This window comes from Lissotriton vulgaris, chromosome 3_1 (genome assembly GCF_964263255.1).
Source record: "Lissotriton vulgaris chromosome 3_1, aLisVul1.2, whole genome shotgun sequence".
Taxonomy (NCBI): domain Eukaryota; kingdom Metazoa; phylum Chordata; class Amphibia; order Caudata; family Salamandridae; genus Lissotriton; species Lissotriton vulgaris.
The window spans coordinates 351,719,062-351,745,134 of record NC_141689.1 but is presented as its reverse complement, the minus strand read 5'-3'; the positions used below and the strand labels follow the sequence as shown (position 1 = coordinate 351,745,134).

Sequence of the window (26,073 nt, the reverse complement as noted above, 5' to 3'; positions counted from 1 at the left end):
GTGTGGTTTGACTGGCTCCTTTCTCCATGTTATTTGGGAATGCACACACATCACTGAGTATTGGCGCAAAATACATGACACTATACGTAGGGTGCTTGGGGTCTCTTTGATGCCGGAGGCACAGAGGTGCCTCCTGAATATATGGGAGCCGACTGACCTAAATTCAGTGCAAACACAGTGAGCTACACTGGGCTTCATGTTGGCTAAAAGGAACATTGCCCAGCTATGGGGCGCCGCTCAGCCTCCCACCCTGGAAGTATTGGAAAATAATCTAGACTGGTGCATGTTCAGGGAAAAAAACTGTTTATTTAGCGAGGGGACGCCCTCAAAAATGGTCATTGGTATGGGGACCCTGGAACCGCTACAGAGGAGATATTTGTGTGCCACCAAGGACTGTTGATTTTGATGTGCCTCCTTCCTCATAATGTCCCTTATCATGCTTTTTCAAATTTCCCTTTCCACCCCTTAAGTGCTTTCGAGAGTATGATGTCTCCTCTGTATTGTAATTTTGCTGAATTTTTGTTTAATAAAAAGAATTAAAAAAAAAAAAGATGAGCAGCACAACAGTTGTTTGATTATTAAGAAGAACTATTACATGTCGCCCACACCATTCTTACAGCCTTTGGGGCCTTCAAACAATATGAATTGTCACACTTGTAGCAGTGGGATGGTTAGTAGTTCTGTAGATACCATCATTCGGAGTACTGGCAGTGACAATGGGTGGTCAAACTGCGGGGCCTCCTGTTAAGGGCCCAGGTACTTATGTTTTTTACAAATTTAACACAGTTTTTTCTTGAAAAGTGTTCTACTGTGGTCAGCAGTGTGGGTTATTTGGTCCTCAATCAGTGCTCATACAGTTTATGTGCCCTTGATTTGTAGTACCAATGAGATCATCGTTTTTCTTAGTAAAAATGACTAATTGAAATATTATGAATTAAGTTCTCTGGGAAACCCAATGATAGTAGGCTTATTTTAGTGACATCTTTTTTTTATTCCCACAGAAATCCACTTTTCTAATACTGATCCAGTTCCTGTCCCTCTCTTTTCTATTTTTCCTATATCTATACTTCATTTACCTATTATTAATCTATGTATCAATCCTTATTTTGCTTATCCACAGATCTTTGAACGATGTTCTGGCATCTTCATGATAAGTCCCTACATTGCCTTACCTTACATTACCTAACCTCACACAGGCCACAAATGAGTGGCTAGTTATTAATTTTGTTAGGAAGTGTCTTAATGTTTCATATTGAACGGGTATGATACTAGCATATTGAGTTTTAAATATCGAATTGCAAAAATATTGTGATTTCAATTGTTGACCATCAGACATTTGTGAAGGTAAATAATATATATGTAAGTATTGGTTGACTATACTTAACTCCACATATATCTAACCTATATGTAATTATCTTCAAGGTTTGTCAAAGTGGAATTAGGAATTGTAAATCTAGGCTTACCAATTTATAGTAAACTTCACAATATTATTGTTGTCTATATTAAGACCACGATGTTTGCATGTCCATATTTGTTTACTTGCTATTCTGCGTCTTGAAGATACGTTGTTTTAAAAAATGAGCCAACTCCTTCATCTTTGCTGGTGTCTTAATTTCCAAATTGGCTATTGGTGTCAGTAAGGAGGTCATTAAGGATGGGGCTCGATGAGCCTAAGAACCAAAAGGAGAAGGTAGTTGGCTTAATTAAATATTGGATTTTAAAGTGCTTTGTTAACTGAGATGCATTTAGGAAGATACCTAATCCTGTGTTTGTCATAGAACATAACTTCTCATTTGTAGCTAGGCTATACTCAATCATTTTGGAGATAGTGGTTTACAAGAAGAAAGGTGATGGTCTGTTCTGGTACTAGATGGCATTTTACCAAAGATGAGGACTATGGGTATGCATTCTCTGTTAAACTCAAGTCGGGGAATGTTTTACAAGTAGTAAAATGATAATGATAATGGAGACCTGCCACATCTCTTGGGGGTAAGTCCCATCTGCTCACCAATTCCCAGGTGTGCATGTAAGAGCATGTGAAACAGACTGAGTTTCAGATGATGTTAGTTTAAACGGTCTGTGTAGTTGGCACAATGCCTGAGGTTTAGAATCAACTGCAAGCATTGTCTGCACTCCAGGGCTCAAAGACAGGGTTGAGTAATGGTAATATTGGACCTGTCATCCTTAGGGTGGTCTTCTGCTGCTTACCCCATCTTTTTGCTGTATCTGTTTGTTGGCCTTAGGATTCTGAGCACTTTACCACTACTAACCAGTGCTAAAGTGCACTTGCTTTTCCCATAAACATGGTGACATTGGTGTACACATGATTGCCATATTTAGTTTAGTTATAAGACCCTTGTATAGTGGTAAAACATATACCCAGGGCCTGTAATCTAGATGCTACTAGTGGGCTTGCAACAGTGGTTGTGTAACACAAGTAGCGTTTTAAACCTGTCTCCGCCCTGTCATTGCAAGGTCTGGTTGTGCAGTTTACTGCTACTTTGACCTGGCATTAAAAACACTTTCCCATGCCCTAAACTCCCTTTTTATTACACACAAGTCGCCCTATGTAGCCCTAAGGGCAGGGTGTGGTATAAACAAAAAGTAGGACATGTACTTTTACGTTTTACATGTCCTGGTAGTGACCAACAGGCAAATTTGTTGTTCAATACTGTGAGCCCACTCTTCGCATAGGCTAGCATTAGGAATTCCTTAATACACTTTTAAACTGTAATTCCTAATTAGAAAGGCGTAGCTAAATCATGTTTCATATCTATAGAATAGTAATGAGAAATCCTTCTTAGTGGTAAAGATGTATTTAACATTACTATTTTAGAAATGCCACCTTTAGAAAGTAGACATGTGTCTGCTCTTAACTTAGCTCTGTGTGCCTGCAGCCTGTCTCCAATACACGTCTGGAATGGGTGACAGCCACACTTTGTGCTTTTCAGCCACAAACACAGGAAGGGTAGGTGTGACAGAGAACTCATCTGCAATCATATGCATTGTGATAGCTCTTCCTGGGTAAGAAGGGGGAGAGCTGACACTTGCACCTGAATAGGCAGTGTCCTGTTTCACACACAAGGGGCTGGCTACCCCCCACAGATAGGCTGGCAGATAGGGCTGGGATGAAAGGAGACATGTGCACTTCAAGGGCCCGCTTTGAAGTTACCCCCACTTCAAAGGCACAACTGGGTATAAGTACTGGGGCTCTGACCCTACCATGACAGTACACTGCTTGGCCCGTGAAGAACTCTGCCTGGATCAAAGACTGCTTTGCTACAAGGACTGCCACTCTTCTTGACTGCTGCTCTGGGAGAAATGCTTTTCTGCTTTGCTGTGCTGCCCTGCTTCCTGCTGATCTCTGCCCTGCTGAGGACAAGGACTGGACCTATCTCATTTGAACCCAGAGTGACTCCAAAGACTTGCTGGCTTGCCCCCTGTTCTGAAGTCTCAGAGCCATCAAAGACTTTCTTCAACTCTGCAACAGCACCTGGACTCTTCTATCTGTGAATCCTGCCCTGCCAAGTGGTGCCACTCCAGTCCTCGCCCATGAAAGGTGATTTCTGCTGTCCAGTACCATCAAAATGAACGGAGTGACGCCTGTGCACCAGTCGGAACCGAAGCATTGCCCTTTGATAATGATGTAGGAGCCACTCAATGACATTGATTAGATCAACTGTGCGGCTCGGTGACAACAGACAAGGAGGCTCAATTGCGACGCAGTGCCTGCTTCGCTTGAGCAGATCGGAACCAGTACATCAAGTCTTTGACATTGGCGCTTTGATCCATCCAAGTTACTTTTTCAGCTGGCCCTAAGTTAGTCATGTAGCCAGCCTTCCCTCGGTCGCAGTCAGCCTGAACTTTGGATTTACCACGATCCAGTGTGACCTCAAGTAACCTTTAAACTCTATTTGACTCTAAGCACTAGATTTTGATTTAACCTTCAAAAATTCATAACTCCAGTTGTGTCACTTTGGTCTTGTTTTACTCATAATAAAATGATAGGCTATTTTGCTAACCCTCTGTGGAGTATTTTTGTGGTGTTTTCATTGTGTTACCGTGTGAGTGTTGCACAAATATTTTACACATTGCATCTTTAGCCTGACTGCTCTATGCGAAGCTACCGGCTGGTGAGCACAGGTTATTTTTTAGTTTATTTATAGCTTACCCTGCTAGGATTGTCGTCCCTATTTGGACAGGGTGCATACCTCTGCCAACTAGAGACCCAATTTTTCACAGGTATGCTACAAGTTGTATACTGGTATCTGCTTTCCAATTTCAGATGGCTAACTGGGGTTTTCAGGATATCCCTTATGATGGCTTCACTGAGTATGGTGAGCAGGTGGATACGTGTATCCGGGTAGTCTTTGTTGGCTTGTAGCACCAGCTTCCTATTTCTGTATCAGTTTCTGATGAGGAATGTATGATAACTTGAAGGAGGTGTCACCCACCTGGTGCACCATGCAAAGAACAGTCAAAGCCATGGGTATAGATTTAGCTGATGGAAATAAATTGTGAAAATACAGAACTGTCACAAACGTTCTACCCTGGGGGACATCAGTAAATACACATTCCACAGAACAAAACCACTGATGAATTCTCTAGTTCTAATCAAGCTGTATTATTGCATTTGGACCTTGTTGGAAAATGACCCTCTCTGAAGGGTCACCCCAAACGTTTTGTCTTTTACCTCCTGTTTTTCTGACCTTTTTATAGGCCTTAGGATTCTGAGCACTTTACCACTGCTAACCAGTGCTAAAGGTCATGCATGTAAATGTAAATGTAAATCCAGTATTGTAAAGCGCACGCCTACCTGGAGGCATCCCGGCACTGGAGGCCTTTGGGAGGATTAAGCAAGCTAGTGCCCAGAGTCACACGGTGCTGGGCAGACCCCTGCTGCCGGAGCCGGGAATCAAACCGTGAGCCCCAGCATCCGGTGTCAGTCGCCCTGGCCGCGGGGCCACATCTCTTCCCTATGTGCTTCTCTCTTAAACATGATGACATTGGTGTATACTGATTGGCATATTTGATTTACTTGTAAGTCCTTTGTAAAGTGGTAAACCATATATCCAGGACATGTAATTCAATTGCTACTAGTGGGCATGTAGCACTAATTGTGCCGCCCACATAAGTAGCCCTGTCTCAGGCTTGCCACTGCAGCCGATGTGCCTGCAGCTTACTGCCAGTTCGACTTGGCATTTAAAACTACTTGCCAAACCTCAAACTCCCCTTTTATTACTTATAAGCCACCCCTAAGGTAGGCCCTAAGAAACCCTATGGGCAGGGTGCCTGCAAGTACAAGGAATTTCGTTGGTCACTATTGCGAGGCCTATTTCTCACATTAGCTAGCATTGGGAGTTCCTTAATGCACTTTTGTAAGAGCAGAGAGGAGTAGCTTTGTCATGTTTGATATGTTTGATATGTTGGAATGGTAATGACAAATCCTTCTCACTGGTGAAGTTGGATTTAACATTACTGTTTTAGAAATGCCAGTTTTAGAAAATGGACATTTCTCTGCACTTACTGCTCTGTGCCTGATGGCCTGTCTCCAATAGATGTGTGGGATGGGTGACAGCTACACTTTATGCATTCCCTCTAGACAGCCAGAACACAGGTAGGATAGGTGTGTCTGAGTACCCTTCAACATACATCTGCATTATGATGGCCTTGCCTGGGCAGGATGAAAGGGAGGGACTAACTCTACACTCGAATACGCTGTGTCCTCTCCCCACACAAAGGACTGATTACCCCTCACAGATAGCTTGGCAGATAGGATAGACACTGGGTTGAAAGAGATATGTGTGCACTTCAGAGAGCTGCTTTGAAGTCACCCACCACATCAAAGATACTTTTGTGTATAAGTACTGGATCTCTGACCCCCTAAAATCAGACATCTCTGGAACTTGAACAGAACATATCAGATGGACTGCTGTGCTGCTTAATGGATTCATCTTTGGACTGCAGACTTGGAAGGCCTGATTTTCTCTTGTGTTGCCCTGCTGCCTACTGCTCCCTGACTTCTGAAGGACAAATGGAATCTGCCTTACCTCCAAGTGATTTCCATGGGCTTGCTATATTGCCTCTTGTTTTCTGAAGTCTCAGGGACACAAAATATGTCTTGCAATTCTGCTGGTACTGCTGGGCTCTGACATATGTGAGTCAAAATAGTCTGCTACAAACCTCCAGGATCAAATACGCAGTACCAAGCACTCCTTGACACCATCACTGACATGACCCTAACCCACTCCAGAATGACCCTATTAGGGGACTTCAATCTATGGGTCAAAAAGATTTTAGGCAACCATTTGAGAGACCTAAAGCAAACATGTGAGAATCTCAACCTACACCAACTAGTACAAAAACCAACGCATCAGGGAGGTGAGGTTCCGTGACAATTGTAAGTGATGTTTTCGACTCACACGAATATGGTCGAGTCTGGTATCTATGAACCGCAAATGACAAGTTTAGTGGGTGTACGCAGTTTTGCTGTGCTAAACTAAATTGTTTGTCTGTTACGTGGGTATTTCTATCTGTACCCACAGGTTCCATCTTAGATACGGCATCCATTTTGTCTCTTGCCCTCAAGTAGCCAGCGAACGGACGTTGTCCGCCTCGCGACCCTGGGACTCCCAAGATATTTGCGGAAGACACATGTTCTTTGTAAGTGTCTTTATGATGAGGGGGATGATACTGTAAGGCAGATGGCGCCGCTCGGGGCTCGTCTCGAGCGGCCGGCTTATTGTCTCAGCCGTGCATCTCATTAGGCACGTCCCTTAGATGCCTGTATCTCGTGTTTCCCGATACCTCCCCTTTTTACACCCTTTCCAATCCCCCACTGTCTCCATCTCCCTCCACACCTGTCCTTGTTCCTTCTTCGATCTGTTTTATTGCTGAATGGAATGTACTAATGGTGGGAAGATGGGTTTTTACAGTTGGGAACCGCCAAATGTTTCCGCACTTATGTTCCGGACCTTGTGTGTATCAAAGTGACCAAAGTGACCCCTCTGGGGGATAATTGTGGGAACCGGGTCATAAACTTTTGTGTCCTATGTAACCCTATGGGTAAATTATGAATAAAAGGAGCGATCCACAGAACCAATTTGAAGCAGTCTCCACAAGTAGCACATGTTGTACTTGCCGTGACTTCTGTGTTCCCTGCAGTAAATAAAGCTCGAATCTTTGACACCGAAGGAAGTGTCCCGTGTCTCTGTGATTCGTATGCCGGAGCAGGTTACCCACGAAGGTTTCAGGTGTTGTTCCCTGGCACCGCTGGGTCTTAAATAACCCAGTCCTTCAGTTGGCGCCCAACGTGGGGCTGCATCAGTGGTACCGGTCCAAGCCCGACGATCGTGAGGAACTTCGTGTGAAATCTCCGAGGGAAGGTGCACTCCGCTTCATCGATCCTGTTGTCGAAATAAGTGGCCCGAAGACTTTTCCCGCGAAGATTCCCGCCTCCTGACGGCTGCGACGGACTGCTGCCCTGACTGTAGACCTGTTTTGGCGCCTGGCGTAGACCTTGGTATAGCGAGACGATTGACAGGCCTTCCTGGTGACGCCATCGATCTTTGAGTTAAGTATTTGTGGGTCGCTCCCAGAGTTCTTGGTTGTGGTTCTTAGTTGTTGCATGGTTCCATTGCATTTGTGGTTCTTGGTACTTAGTTGTGATATTTGACGACTGCAGACGCCAAAAACCGAGGGTTTTCGCTCTTTGCTGGGACTTGGTAAATCCCGTAACCCTTGAAGTTTGTGAAACTCGGCTAGTGTGCAAGATGCCTGGTCGTAGTACTTTGTTTAGTTGTTTCAGACGTTGTGGCACGGATTCCCGGCTGGAGGACTCGTGTCCGATACCTCCGGTTGGAACTCCCACTTATGAACTGTACAGTAAGCACGGATTGGGCCCGATTACTTTTAATGATTACTGGATTCGGTATACTAAGAAGGATGGTGTCCTTAGTTGGCCACCTCATGGTAGTTTTGAGACTCCAATCTTAGATAATCTAGAGGCTAAATTATTTGCGAAAAAGTCAAGGCCGGCCATGTTTGATGCCTTTCGGTTGTGGCGTAAAGAAGCCCGACAGAAAGAAATCAGACAGACTAAACGAAATCAGAGAGATGGTGTTGCTACCATTGTAAAGAAAGCAGAGCAGTTTCAGCGTGATAAGGAGGATAAGGAAAAGGAAGTGTTCGATAGGCTACAGCGTATGTCCATAGATAAATGCTATCCTGCTTTGCCTACGGAGTCGGATAAGAAGGAAGAACCAGTTGAGGATCCTTTAATGTCTTATCTTCTGAAGTCACCACCTCCATATGTACAGGGTACCGCAGCTCCTGTGGTCCCCCCTGTACCTATTCTTCCACCTATTCCTCAGCCTGTTCCTCAACCTGCACCCGTCCTTCCGACTGTTCCTGCTCCTTTGGCTGTTGCTATCCCTACTGCTCCTCCACTTCCACATACTCCTGCTCCCGCTACTGCTCCTGTTTTGTTAACTCCTGTTGTTGCCTCTGTTTCTACCTCTTCCCTTGTCAGTCCTGTGTCCTATACTTCTCCCTCTGTTCGTAGCCGTACTTCTCCTGTTGCGGCTAACTTCTTTCATTCTCTCGGACCTGTTCTTGGGTCCGCTGGTTCAGATGGTCCTCAGAGACGTAGTCAGCTTCCCGGTAACAGGGAACGCGCTTCGTTATATAATATGGCGATGGGTTGGATGACACATCCTCTTAGAAATCCACCACGTATTGTACTCGATACATTCTGTCAATTTAATATACCAACCCAAAGATACGTGTTCGAAGAAATGTGTAAGGTCCTTCGTGATCAGATATCTGCCGATGCACCTGATGAGGTGCTGTCCGCTTTGTCTGATCTACAGCTTCAGTTCTCGAATGGACTGATAGTGGATACTAACGTTCGACGTGCTGTTGAGCGGTTGCTATCTTTTCGTCCCACTCCTATACCTCAAGCCTTGTTTGTTGAGGACGTTGAGAGGCAGTTAGATGCGTCTGGTCAGTTTCCCATGCGGGAAGTTCCGCCAGTATGGATGCCAGGCGATCCTAATGCCAACCCCATTATTCCACCCTATTTCCAGAGAGTGTGGATACATCTCCCATGGAAACGATCAGAAGTGTTACAGGTGAAGCAATCTTTGCCTGACCCTCGCAAAAATCCTGTAGGATATTATAAGGAATTATCGCAGCTCGTAGATGCTACGATAATGAACCTTGCTGATATCGATATGCTGTTCGGCAATGTCGTACCGCAACCAGTATGGGCTAAAATCCGTCAGGAAAATCATCCGAATGAACTAGGTGGTGATTGGGCTGCCATTGTAGCGGCAGATGGTCGACAAACTGGTGGTGCTAAACCCGAGCAGTTGATTGCTGCTCTTCCTCAAAGAATAATTACGCTAATGAAAACTCTTATGCCAGCTATGAGGGTAAATTGGGACAAATTGTCGGCTTGTAAACAGAAGAAGGACGAGAGTGTCTCCGACTTCTTTACAAGATTCGAGGAGGCATTCATCGACCATAGTGGTCAGGATATGGGTACTGAGGGTGGCCAACGGTTGTTTGTGGATAAATTTGTCTCTAACTTATTGCCCGATTTGAGCAATAAATTGAAGAATTCAGAAAGTGCATGGGCCGTTTCAACCTCAGCTCAGATATTGGCCACAGCACAATATTATGAGAATAGAGAGAAGGAAGAGAACGACCGCGCTGATAAAAAGACGAAAGAACTTAAAACTAAAGTGTTGTTACAACAAGCGTATCCTCCACGTTCGAATCAGAATGCTTCGCAACCAAATAGATCGCAGTCGCAATCTAATCGACCACAATCCAGAAATGACTCCTCTTCCCAAAGATCCTCTTTAGGGTACAATCAGTGTGCCTATTGTAGACAGGAGGGTCATATAAAATTCAATTGTCCTGTTTTGAACGACCGTAATAGTGGTAATTCATCTAGAGGAGGTCGTGGTGGTTCTCAACAGACATCACGCGGTAGGGGTCGCGGTGTTCAAAATGATCGTTCAGATAACCAATCGAATTCTAATAACTGTTTTGATCAGCGTGGATCATCGCAAGGACGATCTGCGCAGTACAATGTAGACGATTATTACGTCGATCAGGGAACTGACGACAGTAATTACTAGGACAGCCATAGACAAGGAGAGGGAGTGGTATCAGTTCCGGTTGATCAGAGAGGGCCTTACGTCGCAGTTGCTACATCGGGCGTTGTTGAGCCTTTTCTGTTGGACACTGGTGCAGCGAAAAGTTCCATTATGCATTCGAAACTCCCTGGCGCACCTTTGTCTGGCTTAACAAATGTTTCCGTTGGATTCTCTGGCGCCCCCGTTAGGAATCCAGTTTCACGCCCTTTGCCCCTTGCAATTGGGCCGCGTGAGCTTGAAGCTCCGTTGATTTTGACTACTGGTTGTGGTGAAAATCTCTTGGGTCTGGATTTGCTAAAACGTTTGTATGCAACTCTATATTGTTCTCCTGCGGGTGTAAAGCTTACGTTGGGAGAGAAGGTTGTCTCTCCCATGTACTTGTCCCTTGATAAGCTTCCACCTGAATTGAGTTCCCTTCCTGCATCTTTGTGGGCGACAGGTCCCAATGATGTGGGCCTGCTTGACATCTCCCCTTATGTTGTTCAGTTGAAATCTAATGTACGATTGCCACGTATTCCCCAGTATCGTATTTCTCTTGATGGTGAACGAGCACTGTTAGCGATCATCTATGATTTGATCGACAAAGACGTTATTGAAGAGACTCGGGGAAACGTGTGCAACAGCCCTGTGCTGCCTATTTTAAAACGTACTGATCCTTCGAAACCACCTGTTTATCGTTTTGTCATCGATTTACGGGAGGTTAATAAAATTGTGATTCCTCAGTTCCCTGTTGTGCCTGACATCACGGCGCTACTGACTCTGATTCCAGCATCTGCGTCTTGGTTTTCGGTGATTGATCTGAAGAATGCGTTCTTCAGCATCCCGATCGCAGAGGAGAGCAGAGACCTTTTCGGTTTCTCTCTTGGTGGGCGCAGCTTCCGGTTTAAACGCGCTCCTCAAGGCTACTGTGAGAGTCCATCGATTTACAGTCAAGCCTTGAAGGGTCAACTGGATGCGTTTACGTTGCCGGCTGGTGCGGCCTTAATCCAATATGTCGACGACTTATTGGTAGCTGCAGATACTCAGGACATTTGCAAAATTGCTACGGTGTTGTTGCTGCAACATCTCTGTGACTTACATCACAAGGTGTCACCTTCTAAACTCCAATATTGTTGTCAAGAAGTAACCTATCTAGGTCACTTATTGTCAAAGGAGGGAAGGCGGTTGACCCCAGAAAGAATTGCAGCAATTGCGCGAATGACTGTGCCAACAACACAAAGAGATGTGCGTGCCTTTCTAGGTATCACGTCATACTGCAGGCAATGGATTCCAAACTTTTAATTGCTAGCGAAACCATTGGTGGCTCTTACGTGCAAGGATGTTTCAACTCCTTTACCATGGACGGAAGAATGTCAGAAAAGTTTTTCTGAACTACGTGACTCACTGTGTTCGGCTCCTGTGTTAGGTACTCCTGACTACAGTAAGCCATTCACGTTATATGTTCACGAGAGGGAAGGTTGTGCTTTGAGTGTCTTAACGCAACCTTTTGGTGGTAAGCAACGTCCATGTGCATATTTTTCCTCGACCTTGGACCCGGTAGCTAGAGCATTGCCGAGTTGTTTGAGAGCAACAGCGGCAGCTGCGGTGTCCATCCGACAATCAGCAGGATTGGTCATGGATAATATGCTTACGGTGATGGTTCCGCATGCAGTCGACACTCTTTTAAATCGTACGAAAACTCAGCACTTGACAAGTGCGAGGTTGTCCGGATACGAGTTGACGCTTTTGGCAAGTCATATTCAGATAAAACGTTGTAATGTTCTGAACCCGGCAACTTTGTTACCAATTAGCTCAGAGTCAGATAAAATAACAGAACACGATTGTTATTTGAGGACAGAAGAGGAAACAAAAGGTCGAGTGGACCTTAAAAACACCCCATTGGAAGACCCAGATGGAACGCTGTATGTGGATGGTTCATGTTTTAAGTTGCCGAATGGCGATGTGACTACTGCTTATGCTGTTGTAACGTTGAATACTGTTGTTGAGACTGCGAGGTTAAATCAGAATTCTGCCCAAGCTGCAGAGCTGATCGCTCTCACTAGAGCGTGTGTGTTAGCAAAAGGGAAACGTGTGAATGTGTTTACCGACAGCCAATATGCTTTTGGCGTCGCCCATAGCTTCGGACGATTGTGGAGAGAGAGAGGTTTTCTGACATCGCATGGTACGAAGATTCAGCATGGCCAGCTTGTGAATGATCTTTTGGATGCACTTACGTTGCCTAAGCAGGTAGCGATTGTTAAATGTAGTGCACATCGTAAGGTGACGGATGATGTTGGTCGTGGTAATGCGTTTGCGGATGAGACTGCTAAGGAGACTGCCCGGAACCTTAGCACTCGAATGTATGTGACGAGTTCAGTTAGGTGGCCTACAGAGTCGAGTATGTGTGAAGACACTATTGAGAGCGTGAAGGCGATACAAAGCGAGGCCACTGAGACTGAAAAGAAGAAGTGGAATGAAAGTACTGGAAAGTTGGATGCGAATGGTTGTTGGATTGATTTATCGGATCAGAAAAGATGGATGTTGCCTGATGCGTATGTGCTGGCTGTTGTGACAATGGCGCATGGGTTAGCACATATTAGCGCGAAAGGTATTTGTAAGCTGCTGTCCCCTGTGTGGAAGAATGATGGTATCACGAAATGTGCTGAACGCTTGGTTAAGAATTGTATGGTGTGCATGTTGTACAATCCTGGTAAGGGAACCCCAACTCCTCCTGGCAGTTTTGCTCCCCCCTTCATGTCCCTTTGAGGTGATTCAATTGGACTTCATCCATATGGAGCGATGCAATAACCTGAAATACGTTTTAGTTGTGGTTTGCGCATTCTCCCGATGGATCGAGGCCTATCCTCTTAAAGACAATACTGCTTTGTCTACTGGAAAGTCCTACTGAAGGAATACTTTCCTCGGTACGGAATGCCTAGAGTCGTGTGGTCAGATAACGGAAGTGAGTTTGTGGGGAGTGTGATGAAGAGTGTGTGCAAAGGCCTTGGAATTAATCAAAAATTCCACAGTGCCAATCATCCCCAGTCAGCTGGTTTGGTTGAAGGGTATAATGGCACCCTTAAACTAAAACTAGCTAAGATTCAGGCTACGACTGGTCTTTCGTGGCCTGATGCTTTACCTTTAGCTTTACTATCAACAAGGGCAACCGTACACTCCCGAGTAGGGCTTAGTCCCTATGAAATAGTGTTCGGTCGCCCTGCAAATGTTTGGGGGGTCCCTAGACCGGGTGTGTTCCGTGATCTTGAGTATCCGATGTTGATTGATTATCTTCATGACTTGACTGCTAAACTGAGGTTAATTCACCAACAGGTTTACGAAGCACTGCCGACGCAGACTGAGGGTCCAGGCGACCAGCTCCAGCCTGGAGACTGGGTGGTTACCAGAAATTTTTCTCGGAAGAAGAACTTGGAGCCCAGGTTCACCGGACCCTACCAGGTCCTCCTTGCCACGAGAACTGCTGTTCGTCTTGAGGGGCGGAAAAACTGGGTGCACGCCACCCATACGAAGAAAGTCCCTATTCCGTTGCCGGCAGACTCGTGGGTGAGGAGAGGCATTGCATCAACTGAAACCGAAGGATTGCCGGCGTTCGTTCCTTTCAGCGACGCACAACCTGTCGGAGAATCCTCAGTGCAGCAGGAAGACACTGTTGAACATTTGTCATCAAAAGACTCAAGACCAGAGCATTCGACTGATCAGCAGGACGCTGTCTCTTCGACGGATCCTTTGTTTGACGAGCAGACACGTTCAGGGAAAACTCGATACTTTTTGCGATCCCGCACTAAAGACTAATAAAAAGATCCTGTTCTGTCCTTTGACAACTGCACTTTCCCGTTTTCCACGATCAGTCTGAGCACCTGTATCATTGTAATTATTCTTGTACATATTGACGTTTTTTTCCTTTTTCCTACGTATTTTTGCTTCCACAGCTGAGAGACATTGCATATATATATATATATCATAAATAAAGGCCGTAGGGCCGCGCGCGTACTTCTTTCTGGTTAGTAGGTCTTGACACTAGGTTAAAGACCGTCGGTTCCTGGGAACTCCTGGGAATTGACTACTGCTACACAGAACGAAGTGCGTCAAGAAACGTTGCGGACGGTCATAGGGGATGGCGTTTTCAAAGCTGATGGATGTGGAAAGAGCACAGGCACAAAGATTTGAGCTGCAGCGACTTAGTCGTACGAAATGTTTTATGTTTCAGATATTTGTATTGTTTTTGATTGATTCTGCATTTTTGGCGGGTGGGGTGTACTATATGATGTCGTACTTCTTACCTTCTGCCATACCTACACCTATTCCTACTTCTGACTCTAAATTCACCTCTACTGTATCTCCTCATTCCTTCCATATCTTACCCGAACACGAGCAGGCTAGACGTGCAGAATTTCGCAATAATTCCTTTATTCAGCTCCTTCACCAGCACCAGTTAGTGGTTAACACTACTAATTGTTGGGTGTGTGGGTTAATGCCACATACCACAGATAAGGGAATTCCATATTTGGTTTTACCGTATAGTTCCCAGGGTTCTGCTCGGGCATTCCAAACAATGTTCCGAAGCGCACTAAGTTTCCACCCCATTCGAGAACCACGTTCCCCCTACTCTGGCCCTGGCTCGTATCAAAAGCCTTTGTCTATAGCAATAGAGGATTTAGATAGCGATATCTATGATCCCTCGCTTATTCCCGAAGAAGAGGTACAAGCCTATAGGGTCTTGAGTAGAGGCGAGTATAGTGTGTTCACTAGTGAAAAACAGCTTAAAAGCTCGCCTCCGATATGGGTCGTACCCCACATTGGTAATTTTTGTCTCATAGGTCGTGGCCGAAGATCGAAAGCCCGACTTGGAGAGAGTGCTTGCACTGAAAATTACATATTACCGATGGTCTCGTCCCCTGTGTTTCTGGCTGCCAAGGGTACATACTTTATCTGCCATGATCGTGCGTATGCATGGTTGCCCTTTGACTTTGTGGGCTCATGTTTTATCGCAAATTTGTTGCCTCCGACGTTTACTGTAGATGCAGATTATCACAAGACTAGAGTTGTGAGAGGCGTAATTAGCGAAGAGGACACTGCCGGTCAAGAGGCAGGAGACTTTTTCAAGGGTTTCCTCCCGTTTTGGGGGCCTATGGTTAATAGTAGGAACCTGAGACAGTTGACTCGAGTGGTGGAATCAACAGCTAATATTACTGCCAGTGCCCTTGGTAATATCACCACAGAACTTCAGGCGGATAGACTTATGACGTTACAAAACCGTATGGTTTTAGACGTGATCTTAGCAGATCGAGGAGGGGTATGCAAGGTGATCCATTCGAGCTGCTGTATTTTCATTCCAGATAACGCTCCGACTGTTTATCAAGCCATCTCAAAGTTGCATAAAATCTCTGAGTCCATACACGTGGACGTAGGGGGTTGGACGCTACTTGGGTGGTTTTGGGGCCTGATGTCGACTTGGGGTTGGAAGATTCTGATGATTATCGGAGTTGTTGTGGTGTTCCTGTTCACGTGCTGCCTTTGTGTGCAGTGTGGTCCTGCCTTATGTGGCCTTTGTGCTACAACGTGTATAAGACAGCCGCCTGTTACCAAAGAAGCTCGATTGGACAGAGCTATGCTACAGCAACATCTAGATGGTCTAATGAATATCGAGTATGATTCCGACTAGTGCTTGCCTACATGAGGGCAAAAGGAGCGTCTGAGGTTCCGTGACAATTGTAAGTGATGTTTTCGACTCGCACGAATATGGTCGAGTCTGGTATCTATGAACCGCAAATGACGAGTTTAGTGGGTGTACGCAGTTTCGCTGTGCTAAACTAAATTGTTTGTCTGTTACGTGGGTATTTCTATCTGTACCCACAGGTTCCATCTTAGATACGGCATCCATTTTGTCTCTTGCCCTCAAGTAGCCAGCGAACGGACGTTGTCCGCCTCGCGACCCTGGGACTCCCAAGATATTTGCGGAAGACACATGTTCTTTGTAAGTGTCTTTATGATGAGGGGGATGATACTGTAAGGCAGATGGCGCCGCTCGGGGCTCGTCTCGAGCGGCCGGCTTATTGTCTCAGCCGTGCATCTCATTAGGCACGTCCCTTAGATGCCTGTATCTCGTGTTTCCCGATACCTCTCCTTTTTACACCCTTTCCAATCCCCCACTGTCTCCATCTTCCTCCACACCTGTCCTTGTTCCTTCTTCGATCTGTTTTATTGCTGAATGGAATGTACTAATGGTGGGAAGATGGGTTTTTACAGTTGGGAACCGCCAAATGTTTCCGCACTTATGTTCCGGACCTTGTGTGTATCAAAGTGACCAAAGTGACCCCTCTGGGGGATAATTGTGGGAACCGGGTCATAAACTTTTGTGTCCTATGTAACCCTATGGGTAAATTATGTATAAAAGGAGCGATCCACAGAACCAATTTGAAGCAGTCTCCACAAGTAGCACATGTTGTACTTGCCGTGACTTCTGTGTTCCCTGCAGTAAATAAAGCTCGAATCTTTGACGCCGAAGGAAGTGTCCCGTGTCTCTGTGATTCGTACGCTGGAGCAGGTTACCCACAAAGGTTTCAGGTGTTGTTCCCTGGCACCGCTGGGTCTTAAATAACCCAGTCCTTCAGAGGGCACGTCCTAGATCTCTTATTTACCAACCAGGCTGAGACCAAGATAGTTGATATACTGCCTCAAAGCTGGTCTGATCACTCTCTAATTCACTTCCATATATTAATATCCGGGCTAGAGGATAATAATAATCAATTAATAAAAATTAATTACCAATTATATTTTAATTAATTACCAATTATAAATTAATTAAAAAATAATTCAAGATACATACCAATAAATAAGTTAAAACATTTAATTTTTAGAATTAAATTACTTCCCACCCTATTTCTCTATAAACCCACAACCCGCTACAGAAAATAAATTTATAAAATTAACATAATTATCAATTAATCAATTAATAAAAATTAATTACCAATTATATTTTAATTAATTACCATTTAAAAATGTATTAACAATGAATTAAAAATAAATACCAATAAATAAATTAAAATAGTTAATTAATTATAATTAAATTACTTCCCACCCTATTCCCCTATAAACCCACAACCCGCTACAGAATTATATTACGCAAAAATTAAATACCATAAAATTAATTACTTCAAACAAATTATAAAATAAATATACACTTTTCACACATATACTAACATAAAAAACACTTTTAAAAAATTCAATATCATTAAAAAATCGATATTAACTTACTTACCTCAAATTCGATATTTTTGTTGACTATATTCTCTCCATTCAATATTTTGTCCATTCTATATTTTGAATTCGATATTACTACTATTCTATTCAATATGTTTGTTGTCTATATTCTGTCCATTTGATATTGTGTCCATTCTATACTTTGAATTCGATATTACTGAAATTCGATATTTTTAACTCGATATTTTGACTGTATGCCGCCTGGGATGTTGTTGCTGTGTGCGTGCACAAATGCTTTACACATGGCCACCGGGATAAGCCTGACTGCTCGTGCCAAGCTACGAAGGGGGTGAGCAGGGGTTATCTTTGGCGTGTAACTCCATTGCCCTGACTAGAGTGGTGGTTTCTGCCTGGCTTTGTCTTTTGGTAACAAATGTATTTTTCCCTGCCTATTAATGTAAATTCCATAGATATCCTTGTGTTGACGATTATCATTTAATAAAACCATATTCTATCATATTTGTAATGAATAAGGATATTTTCCTTTGGGGGTTTCAGTTACCATAACCCAGTACTAAAATTGCAATCCATGAAAGTGAATGCTCCTCCTAGAGAATGCCTTTGTTTATTCATTTAATTTTGTGGTATTCGTTTTTACCTACCCATAATAAATACCTGCTCATTATAAGCTAGTCTTTAAGTTACATTACTACTTTATTTTTCACAAGTGTCTTACTTTTCTTATACAGAGCAGAAGAAAGTTACGATGATGTTTTATTTGAAGGTAAGAATGTACAATATTAATCTAGACATATAAAATGTTTCTTAAAAAACAACCAGTTTATAGCAAAATTGGGTGCATTGTCGTTTAAGGTTCATGGTAAATACAGGCCTAAGATCATTTTGTAAATTTGGAGGTGTGTCGGGCTAAATCTTTACCTATATTTTGATATGCTGTTCATGCATAATGCTTATGAAAATGCCTAAATTAAATACTAGGGGCCTCATTATGAGAAATGACGCATCGCTTCATGAAAACAGCGATGCGTCACTTCTCAGTGCACACTCCTTGCGACATACCTGATGCGTCATATTTAATGTATGGCGCATCATGTCGCAAGGAGTTACAAATACGTCAGTATTTCTGACGTATCTGTAAGCGCAAAAGTGACGCTGATAGAGTGTGTCACAAAAGTGACACAACTCCAGCAATGCGTCCTTTCACATGGGGCAAGATCCGTGTGAAAGGGCCTGTGTCAGTCTTACGCCTGTTGTGAGGCAGGAGCAATATTTTGACGCAACGGCATCCTAGAAGTGACGCAGTGACATCTCACAGATTTCACTGCGTCACTTCTACAAGGCTTTTTGCGGGAGAACGCCCTCCTTGCATACATTACACCTGACGCAGGTATAATGTAGCGCAGGGGTTTACAAAGATGCTTAGATGCGTTACTTTTGTAGTGTAGTTCCTAGTTTCCCACTAGGCCCTGCGCATTGGAATAACATAAACAGTAGTATCGACGTGGAACTGCTCATATTCCAGGCCTCCACTGACTATGCTAAACTTAATTGGGTTGTGTTACCAACTAGCTCAGAGGTCACTGGAAACTTTCTTCTCTGCATAGGAAGTGATCAGCTTCCTTGGCACAGACAAGAAGGGATTCAGTTTTCCAACAACCGTGCAACATGACAACTTTGCTCCTCAGATCAAGAGTCAATCTCTAGGGTCGTGTGAAACAATAGACATGTATTTCACTCAGTCAGTCTAGTGCAGTTTACTTTCACGAGATGTAGAGAATAGAGAGACGGGCGTGTATCAATAAAGGTTAACATTTATTGAACAGTCTTTCTTCTCGTACAAGAGAAATGTATTGCCACAATTGCTATAATTGTTATTATAAAAAGTACGTACAGTAAGATAAGTATTGCGAAATAGAACTGTAAAAGCATTGATATGGTTTCTTAGCCATACAATGGTTTAAAAGTAATAAAACATATATACAGTCATATATACATTAGGCTAACATACTCAACTGGTGCTTCTAACTAAGCCTACCCCAGTGTGCCTGACCTAAGCCTAACACGTGAAAAGGGGAGTAAGTAAGTAGCTTAAGTTAAGTTGGTTTTGCCAAGGTTTGTTTCAAGAATTCTCGTCTAAGGGTTTAGTCAACACCATACCTCTGAATAGAATGATGGAGGATTGGTATCTCCTTCAAGGGTCTCTCTCGATATCCCAGTCACCTGCGAGGGTAAACCGGAAACGCTGTAGCTGGATTTCTCTGCACGAGAAAGGCAGCGGCTCTCTTCAGCGCGTCGAGGAAGGAGGGGGGACAGCGTCCGCGGGCAGCTGGAATCTGCTGGATGTCTTCGCAGAGGACGGCTGTTCAGCTCCTTAAGCGTACTGCACCATAGGTCGCGCTTTGGCGGCGATAATGGTAATCAGCAGCTTCACCACCACAGGATAGCAGGCTGCAGCGACAGAGTGCTAGATTTACCAACACAGGGTCATGCAGGCAGCTGGCATCAGCAACAGGCAACGAACATTGCTTAAGGCAACGTTGGTAATATTTATACCTGACAGGTGCCGGGTTTGACGCAAGTTTGCTGGACATAAGACGTCAATTAAAGATGTCACTAGGAAGTGATAGTTATCAGTTGCTCATTAGAGTTCCATTACTAATCAAAACATAGCACGCGGGGATTTCCAGGTTTGCTAAGTTTTTATCTTGTTGAAGAACTCGGAGTGTTATCTAGGAATATCAGATAGTGACTGCTGCTCTGTCATTGCACTAATTGGTCGCAAAGGAAGTAGCAGAGAGTCATGCTGGAATGTGGCTCTGTTCGTGTGAGGCCAGAGATGACTTTTCAGAAAATCGCACTTGAACGGTTATGCCAATATAGGGAATAAAGGGATTTATAGCCGAAGAGGGGCATAAGGTCACAGTATCGATCAGGAACCTAGATTAACACGCAACACCCACTCCACGGGTTAATGTCCATCAAAATTACTAAAACTAAGCAATTAGATGCATGTGTAACATTGCCCACCCCAAAATACATAAATGCATTCGAAATAGGCGTACTTGTAATACATGGAATTTTAGGTACTGTACGTTTTTTAAAAGCATAGCAATCATTCAAATAACTATTGCATATGAAATCAATGAACGATTATTCAAAAAGAATTACACATGAAGTATCTCTGACAGAAGAAAATGCGAGATAAATCATCACATAAAAATGCATTGTAATAACATGTGTGCTAGAGGCTGGTGTAGTATTGTTATGTCTCTAGATGTGTTTAGAAATAGAAGTGTGAGGCTTCTGTTCTCTAAGAATAGTTTTTACGTTAAGCAAAGAATTGTTCGTGCCAAAAAGGGTCAATATTAGAAAAAATTGTCCAATTCAAAGAAAATAGATTTCCAAAGCTTATTGCAGTTTTTGTTGAAAAAAAACTGAAGGCCGAATTCAGAGTTCATGGAACGCTGTGTGTCGGAAAGCTTCTAAAAGTTATTGTTTCTCTACGGGTGAGAACATCGTATCAGACAGGCTCTCAAAGAATTGGTCTACAAATTCAGGTGATAGTTCAACCAAATTAGATAGCGCTGTAACTTGGCAGGTGTGAGAATGATTGCTGTCATCATATTCGGGAGCAGCAATGCTCACAGCTCGCTGTACCTGGGTGATGTTGCTTTTGTCACTCGCTCCACTGTTACCACTTGGCTGTAGTACAGGAGTCTCCACAAATGCCGTCATCAGGATTGGTAGCCGCTGGGGACAACACAATGCGTGAGCCGTTATTGGACTGAGCAAAGTATCGACGTCCATTGGTACTGCTGATGGAAGTGAAAGACAGATGGGATTGTCTCTTCCATTCCCATGGGAGCTATGTCTGAGCCGAGGCTTGCCATAACGAAGCAGAAGGGTCAAAAATAGAATCCCTGCGATGAGTCCCAAAAATAATGGTATGCCGCCAAAATGGAGTGCACAAAATTAGGAAAGATTCCCAAAATTGCCTGGATGGGTGTTAGCAGTCCCGTAAAGACTGTCTTAAATATGCCTGGGATGCTTGTTGCACTAGACATGTTAAGGAGTTGGCTGAATATTTCTACGAAATGCACGGGGCAATTTGTTGATAAAAGGTCATGAACTTCAGTAGCCGTCCTTGCGACTAGAAGATCATACGTCTCTTTAGATGACGTTATAGGCACTGTTGTCTGTAAAAGTACAGATTTCACTTTGCTTAATGTATCAATTCGTATAGAATAGAGATTCAGACGAGGCCAGAGGGGAGTCACTATGTCTGGAGGCCCGCTCGGGAACAATGCTTGCATACAACATTTGACCATGGACGTTACTTCTATTAGATAACTTTTCCCTGGCGTCAGGCCACAACATCTGTGATCCGTTCTAAGAATGTAACTCCCGTTTGCGAGTTGCATAAAGAAGGGCTCTATCTGAGTTGCAGGTGTGACTAGCTGGTGGCATGAAAGGTTGTTTGAATTTCCATCACATGCTCCGTGTAAATTAATACCCTGACACAAAAGTATACCGCTTAGTGAGTGTTTACAGTTATCACCACTAAGAAATACATTTTTGTCGCTGTCACTATAGCAAGAATGAGGGTATGGTAATTTCCATTCGGATTTTACATATCCTTTACCCAATTGTTCATATTGGCCAGCAGGTATGTATTCAAGGCACTTTTTAAATCGGAAAGTTGTTATCGGAATTGTGATAATCCCGTGTATTATCCATTCAATGACAGGACTCTCTGACATTGTCAATGGTAATCTCTCGAGTTTTTCGATGCTCAGGATTGTATAGTCTGCTCCTTTCTGCGCCAAACTGATCTGTTTATCAGTAAGGTTAAAACTGGAAAATAATGACGTTGTGTTGATTAAACGCCAAGGCACATAGCCTGAACGAAGATTTTGCAGCGTCCAGCCTAATTCTATAATAGAGCGTAATTGAGACTGGCCATGTTGTAACATTAGTAAATCTCTGTCTATCACATCAAAGGCAGAGGATACAATATTGTCCAACGAATATATTCTGGAAGACAGAGTCGTTAACCCATTGTCTACCACAGAAAGTGATTTCTCCAAATTAATACGATCAATTTCTCGTATTTTCTCAGCAGTTTCAATTTGCTTTACTTTCCAAGCCTCGTTGTAAGCAGCATAGATGCTGGTTGCTACGAAACGCTTTTGACGCTGTTTGCGTGGTCCAAGAATGAAATCGCGCAAATCAGCACCATCTTTTAATAAAGACAAGTGTTGCTTAATTTCAGCCAGTGTGGATGTAGTTAGCCATTTTAGGCAGAGTTTCCCTACACTGTATGTTGTTATAATCCCTGGATGTTGTCTCTGGGAGTATCTAGGGTCTAATCTGGTCATTTTTAAACCCTGTGTTTTATTCAGGAATCTATCTTGACAGCTATTTGTGTCTGTAGGCCAGATTAACCACTTTTTCCAATCAGGATGTGTTCTGTTGAAATGTAAAATTTGTGACACGTCTAACTCAATATCTGTGGTTGTATTCTCAGCTATTGGCTTTGGTATAGACGGTGTTTTAAGGTCTTTGATCTTAGCTAGGCCAAGACAAGATGTTTGGTGTATCGTGTCATTTAAAAACAACATTTGTTCTGGTATCATGCAGGTTCTAAATAGTGCTTCTATGCCTTGCACCTGCCAATCTTTTGTACCCCAGATTGTTTTCGTTTCAATATTATTTTTCCAATAATCAAAACCAAATGTCATCATTTTGTCATAAAATGCTTCTGAATATATCAATTTAGAATTTGTCAGCATTGTTTTCATTCCTGTTTTATCTAACAGTTTGTAATAAAACGTTTCTGCATCACTGGTGTTAAACCCTGAAAAATATTTGAATTTCTCAAAAAATGCTTTAGAACTGCTTTTAGGTGGTGTAGAACAATGTTCCCATTGATTATACATAAAAACATTTCTAGGCTGTGCAGATTTATGCAAGTAGTGATCCCCATAGTGGGTATAACAGAATAACTGCTCATAACTAGATGAACCTTGTAAATAATCATGATCTGTGAATCTAGCTGACATTACTAAATCAGACATCATGTCATTAATACTGTTAAAGTCCCAATCATCAGAGAATGTACTTGGTGTCACAAAGTCACTTAAGGAAACCTTTAGTTGATGAGGATACTTCAGGATTTCGACCGGACCATAGATCTCAAAGTCTGTTTTTTCCCATACTACCCCACCAGGTATTGGAATTGCTGTGACATTTACTGTTGACAGTTCTCTTTTCTTCACGTGGGATGATCTGTGTGGTTTCAGGACTAGGTTGATGTTCTGACTTGCTGTGTCCATTCAATTGTAATAAACTTCCCTAAAATTAAAACTAAAATTAGGCATAATAGGAGTATGAATACCCCTGAGATAATCCAATGCTCAATCAACGGTGAATCCAGATATAGTTCTTTGATTTGTTGAAGGAGTCCTGCTGAATTTTTTTTAGAAATCTTTTTTGTTTCTGGCATCACTTCGGGGTCGTTTTGATCTTCAGAGAAGTTGTCGAAGTTGATGAAATAACCAGAGGCAGTTCTGTCAATTGATGGGATTGTTCTTTCAATCTGTCTCTCAGTAGCACTTTCTGATGCCACATCATTGTAGACTGGTGTTGTTTCTTGACGAACTGTTTCAATCTGTGTTTCAAGAGGCACGAGTTCCATGGCATTATTGCATAGTCCTTCATTGTGCACTGCAGGCTGATCGAATGTGATTAGTCTTTCAGTTTGAACCTCTTGGATTGTTGCAAGTTTGGGTATTCTGTTGTTTCTTGGGAGTCCACTGGGCCTACTGTTGATTATAGGCCACATGCTTGTGGTTTTACCAGATCGATAGACACGACTCTGTTCTCCTTTTTACCAGCAAGGGGCGGTAGCACAACTGATCTGATCTACTGCTTTTCTGTAAGAAGGCCCAAATTCCTTCTTAACCGCGATCTTTTCTCTGACTAGATCCCCAATCTTTGGAATCCAGACAGGCCTTGCTGGGGCTGTTGCGGGTGGTGCCTCGTCAGTGGTACTTGGCTGTTGCTTTAACTTTATGTTGCTTAATGATTTTCTTGTTTCATTCAGTTCCTGTAAAACAGCCAAACGATCCTTTACATCAAAGTGCTTTGTTTCTTCTTGTACCACTGACATCTGACTATCGAGGTCCTGAACTCGCATTCTAATTCCGAACAATAGTTCGTATGGGCTGAAACCTTTTAGAGAATTTCTTGGCATGTTGTTAAGACTAGTCTGGACACTTATTAAATGTTTGACCCACCCAGCGCCTGAACCTAATACCTTCGCTGTTATAGATTGCTTTATGTCCCGGTTTTTTCTTTCTACCACACTATTCCCTTCGGGGTGCGACGGACAAGAATACCGCAACCCAATTCCCATGCTAGCCATGGCCTCCTTATAAGCTCGAGAGCTGAAAGCAGGACCCTGGTCAGAATGGAACGTGGTAATTTCGTATGTGCCGATAAAGACTCGCAAATCTTTTATAACCGTTCTAGCGTCAGCCGAGCGCTGGAGGCCTCATTTTTTAAGTGCTTTTCGTCTTAACTAATTAATAGGACGCAGGTTGGGGTGCAGGCAGCGTTACGCTTTTTCTGACTGGTAGCCGGTAGCAAGGTTCGCTACTGCGATCCCTATTGCAGTTTTCACAGTTGTTTGCATATATTTGGTGTTCTACACTCATTCCCGGCCACCAGTATACTGATTGTAATTCAGTCAGAGAAACCTTAACTGTTTGGTGTCTCAGACCCAAACCCATATGTGCGTCTGCTGTTAAAAATATTCTCCTGTTCGTGTTTGGAATTACTCTGTCCCCCACTCCAGGGATTCGAGCAAAAGGAACAGAGTTTGCATCGATTATGTATGCATAATTGAGTGGATAGTTTACGGGTAGTGCTGCACAGTCGCCTTTTACTGTCGTTTTTACTGCCAGCATGGTTTCCCCGTCTATGTATTTATCTGTACGCTTTTTTGTGGCTACGGAAGCCGGTTTAGTTGCTTCCGCGGTGGCTGTATTAGCCAATGAATTCCCTGCAACGTGAACGCCATCACGTTGAAGACTCTGTGCGTGAATCACGTGAGTCTTTTGTAGTTCTTTACTTAAAAGAGCTACCTCGTTCCAGAGCATTTTATGCTTTATTGTGGCACCAGTGTCATCTTTGTAGTCGTTTTCGATCCAACTCTGCAGTTTATTGTTGTAAGAATTGACGCAAAAATGAGAATCGCACACTATAAGTGTGGGGAATTCGCGTTCTGCATTTTCGAGCGCCATCTTTAAACATCTGATTTCAGTTCTTTGAGCCGAACAGTACTTTACTGATTCAGTTTATGTTATTTTCGGTTTGATTTTACCGCACCGCCAACGACATTTAATGATCGCACATGCTGCATCGTAGGATTTTCTCTCTACGTTGAAATGCTGTACAGAGCTATCTGTATAGATTATACAGGCATATAGTGGGAGAGGCAGAATTTCGATTGGCAGAGGATATTCTTCTTCATACTCTAAATCATTCAGTTCTTCGTATTGCGGGGCGAAATAGTATTTCACGTCTTCCGCTCCTAGAGAATCTATGCACTGTATCCATTTTGGATCCAGTGACACTGTAGGCAAGTTTACTGGGCTGAATAGCGCCTCGAAGGCGGATTCCGCTG

General features: G+C 43.3%; 1 protein-coding gene across 8 annotated transcripts in view; it reads left to right on the top strand.

Moving 5' to 3' along the window:
• Positions 1–26,073, top strand: part of FYB1 (FYN binding protein 1) — a 706,027-nt gene that overhangs the window by 473,538 nt on the left and 206,416 nt on the right. For all 8 annotated transcript variants that reach the window (XM_086960560.1, XM_086960558.1, XM_086960559.1 and 5 more), the window contains exon 4: positions 18,113–18,147. In XM_086960560.1, coding sequence (XP_086816686.1) covers positions 18,113–18,147 — 35 coding nt within the window. The remainder of the gene's footprint in view (positions 1–18,112; positions 18,148–26,073) is intronic.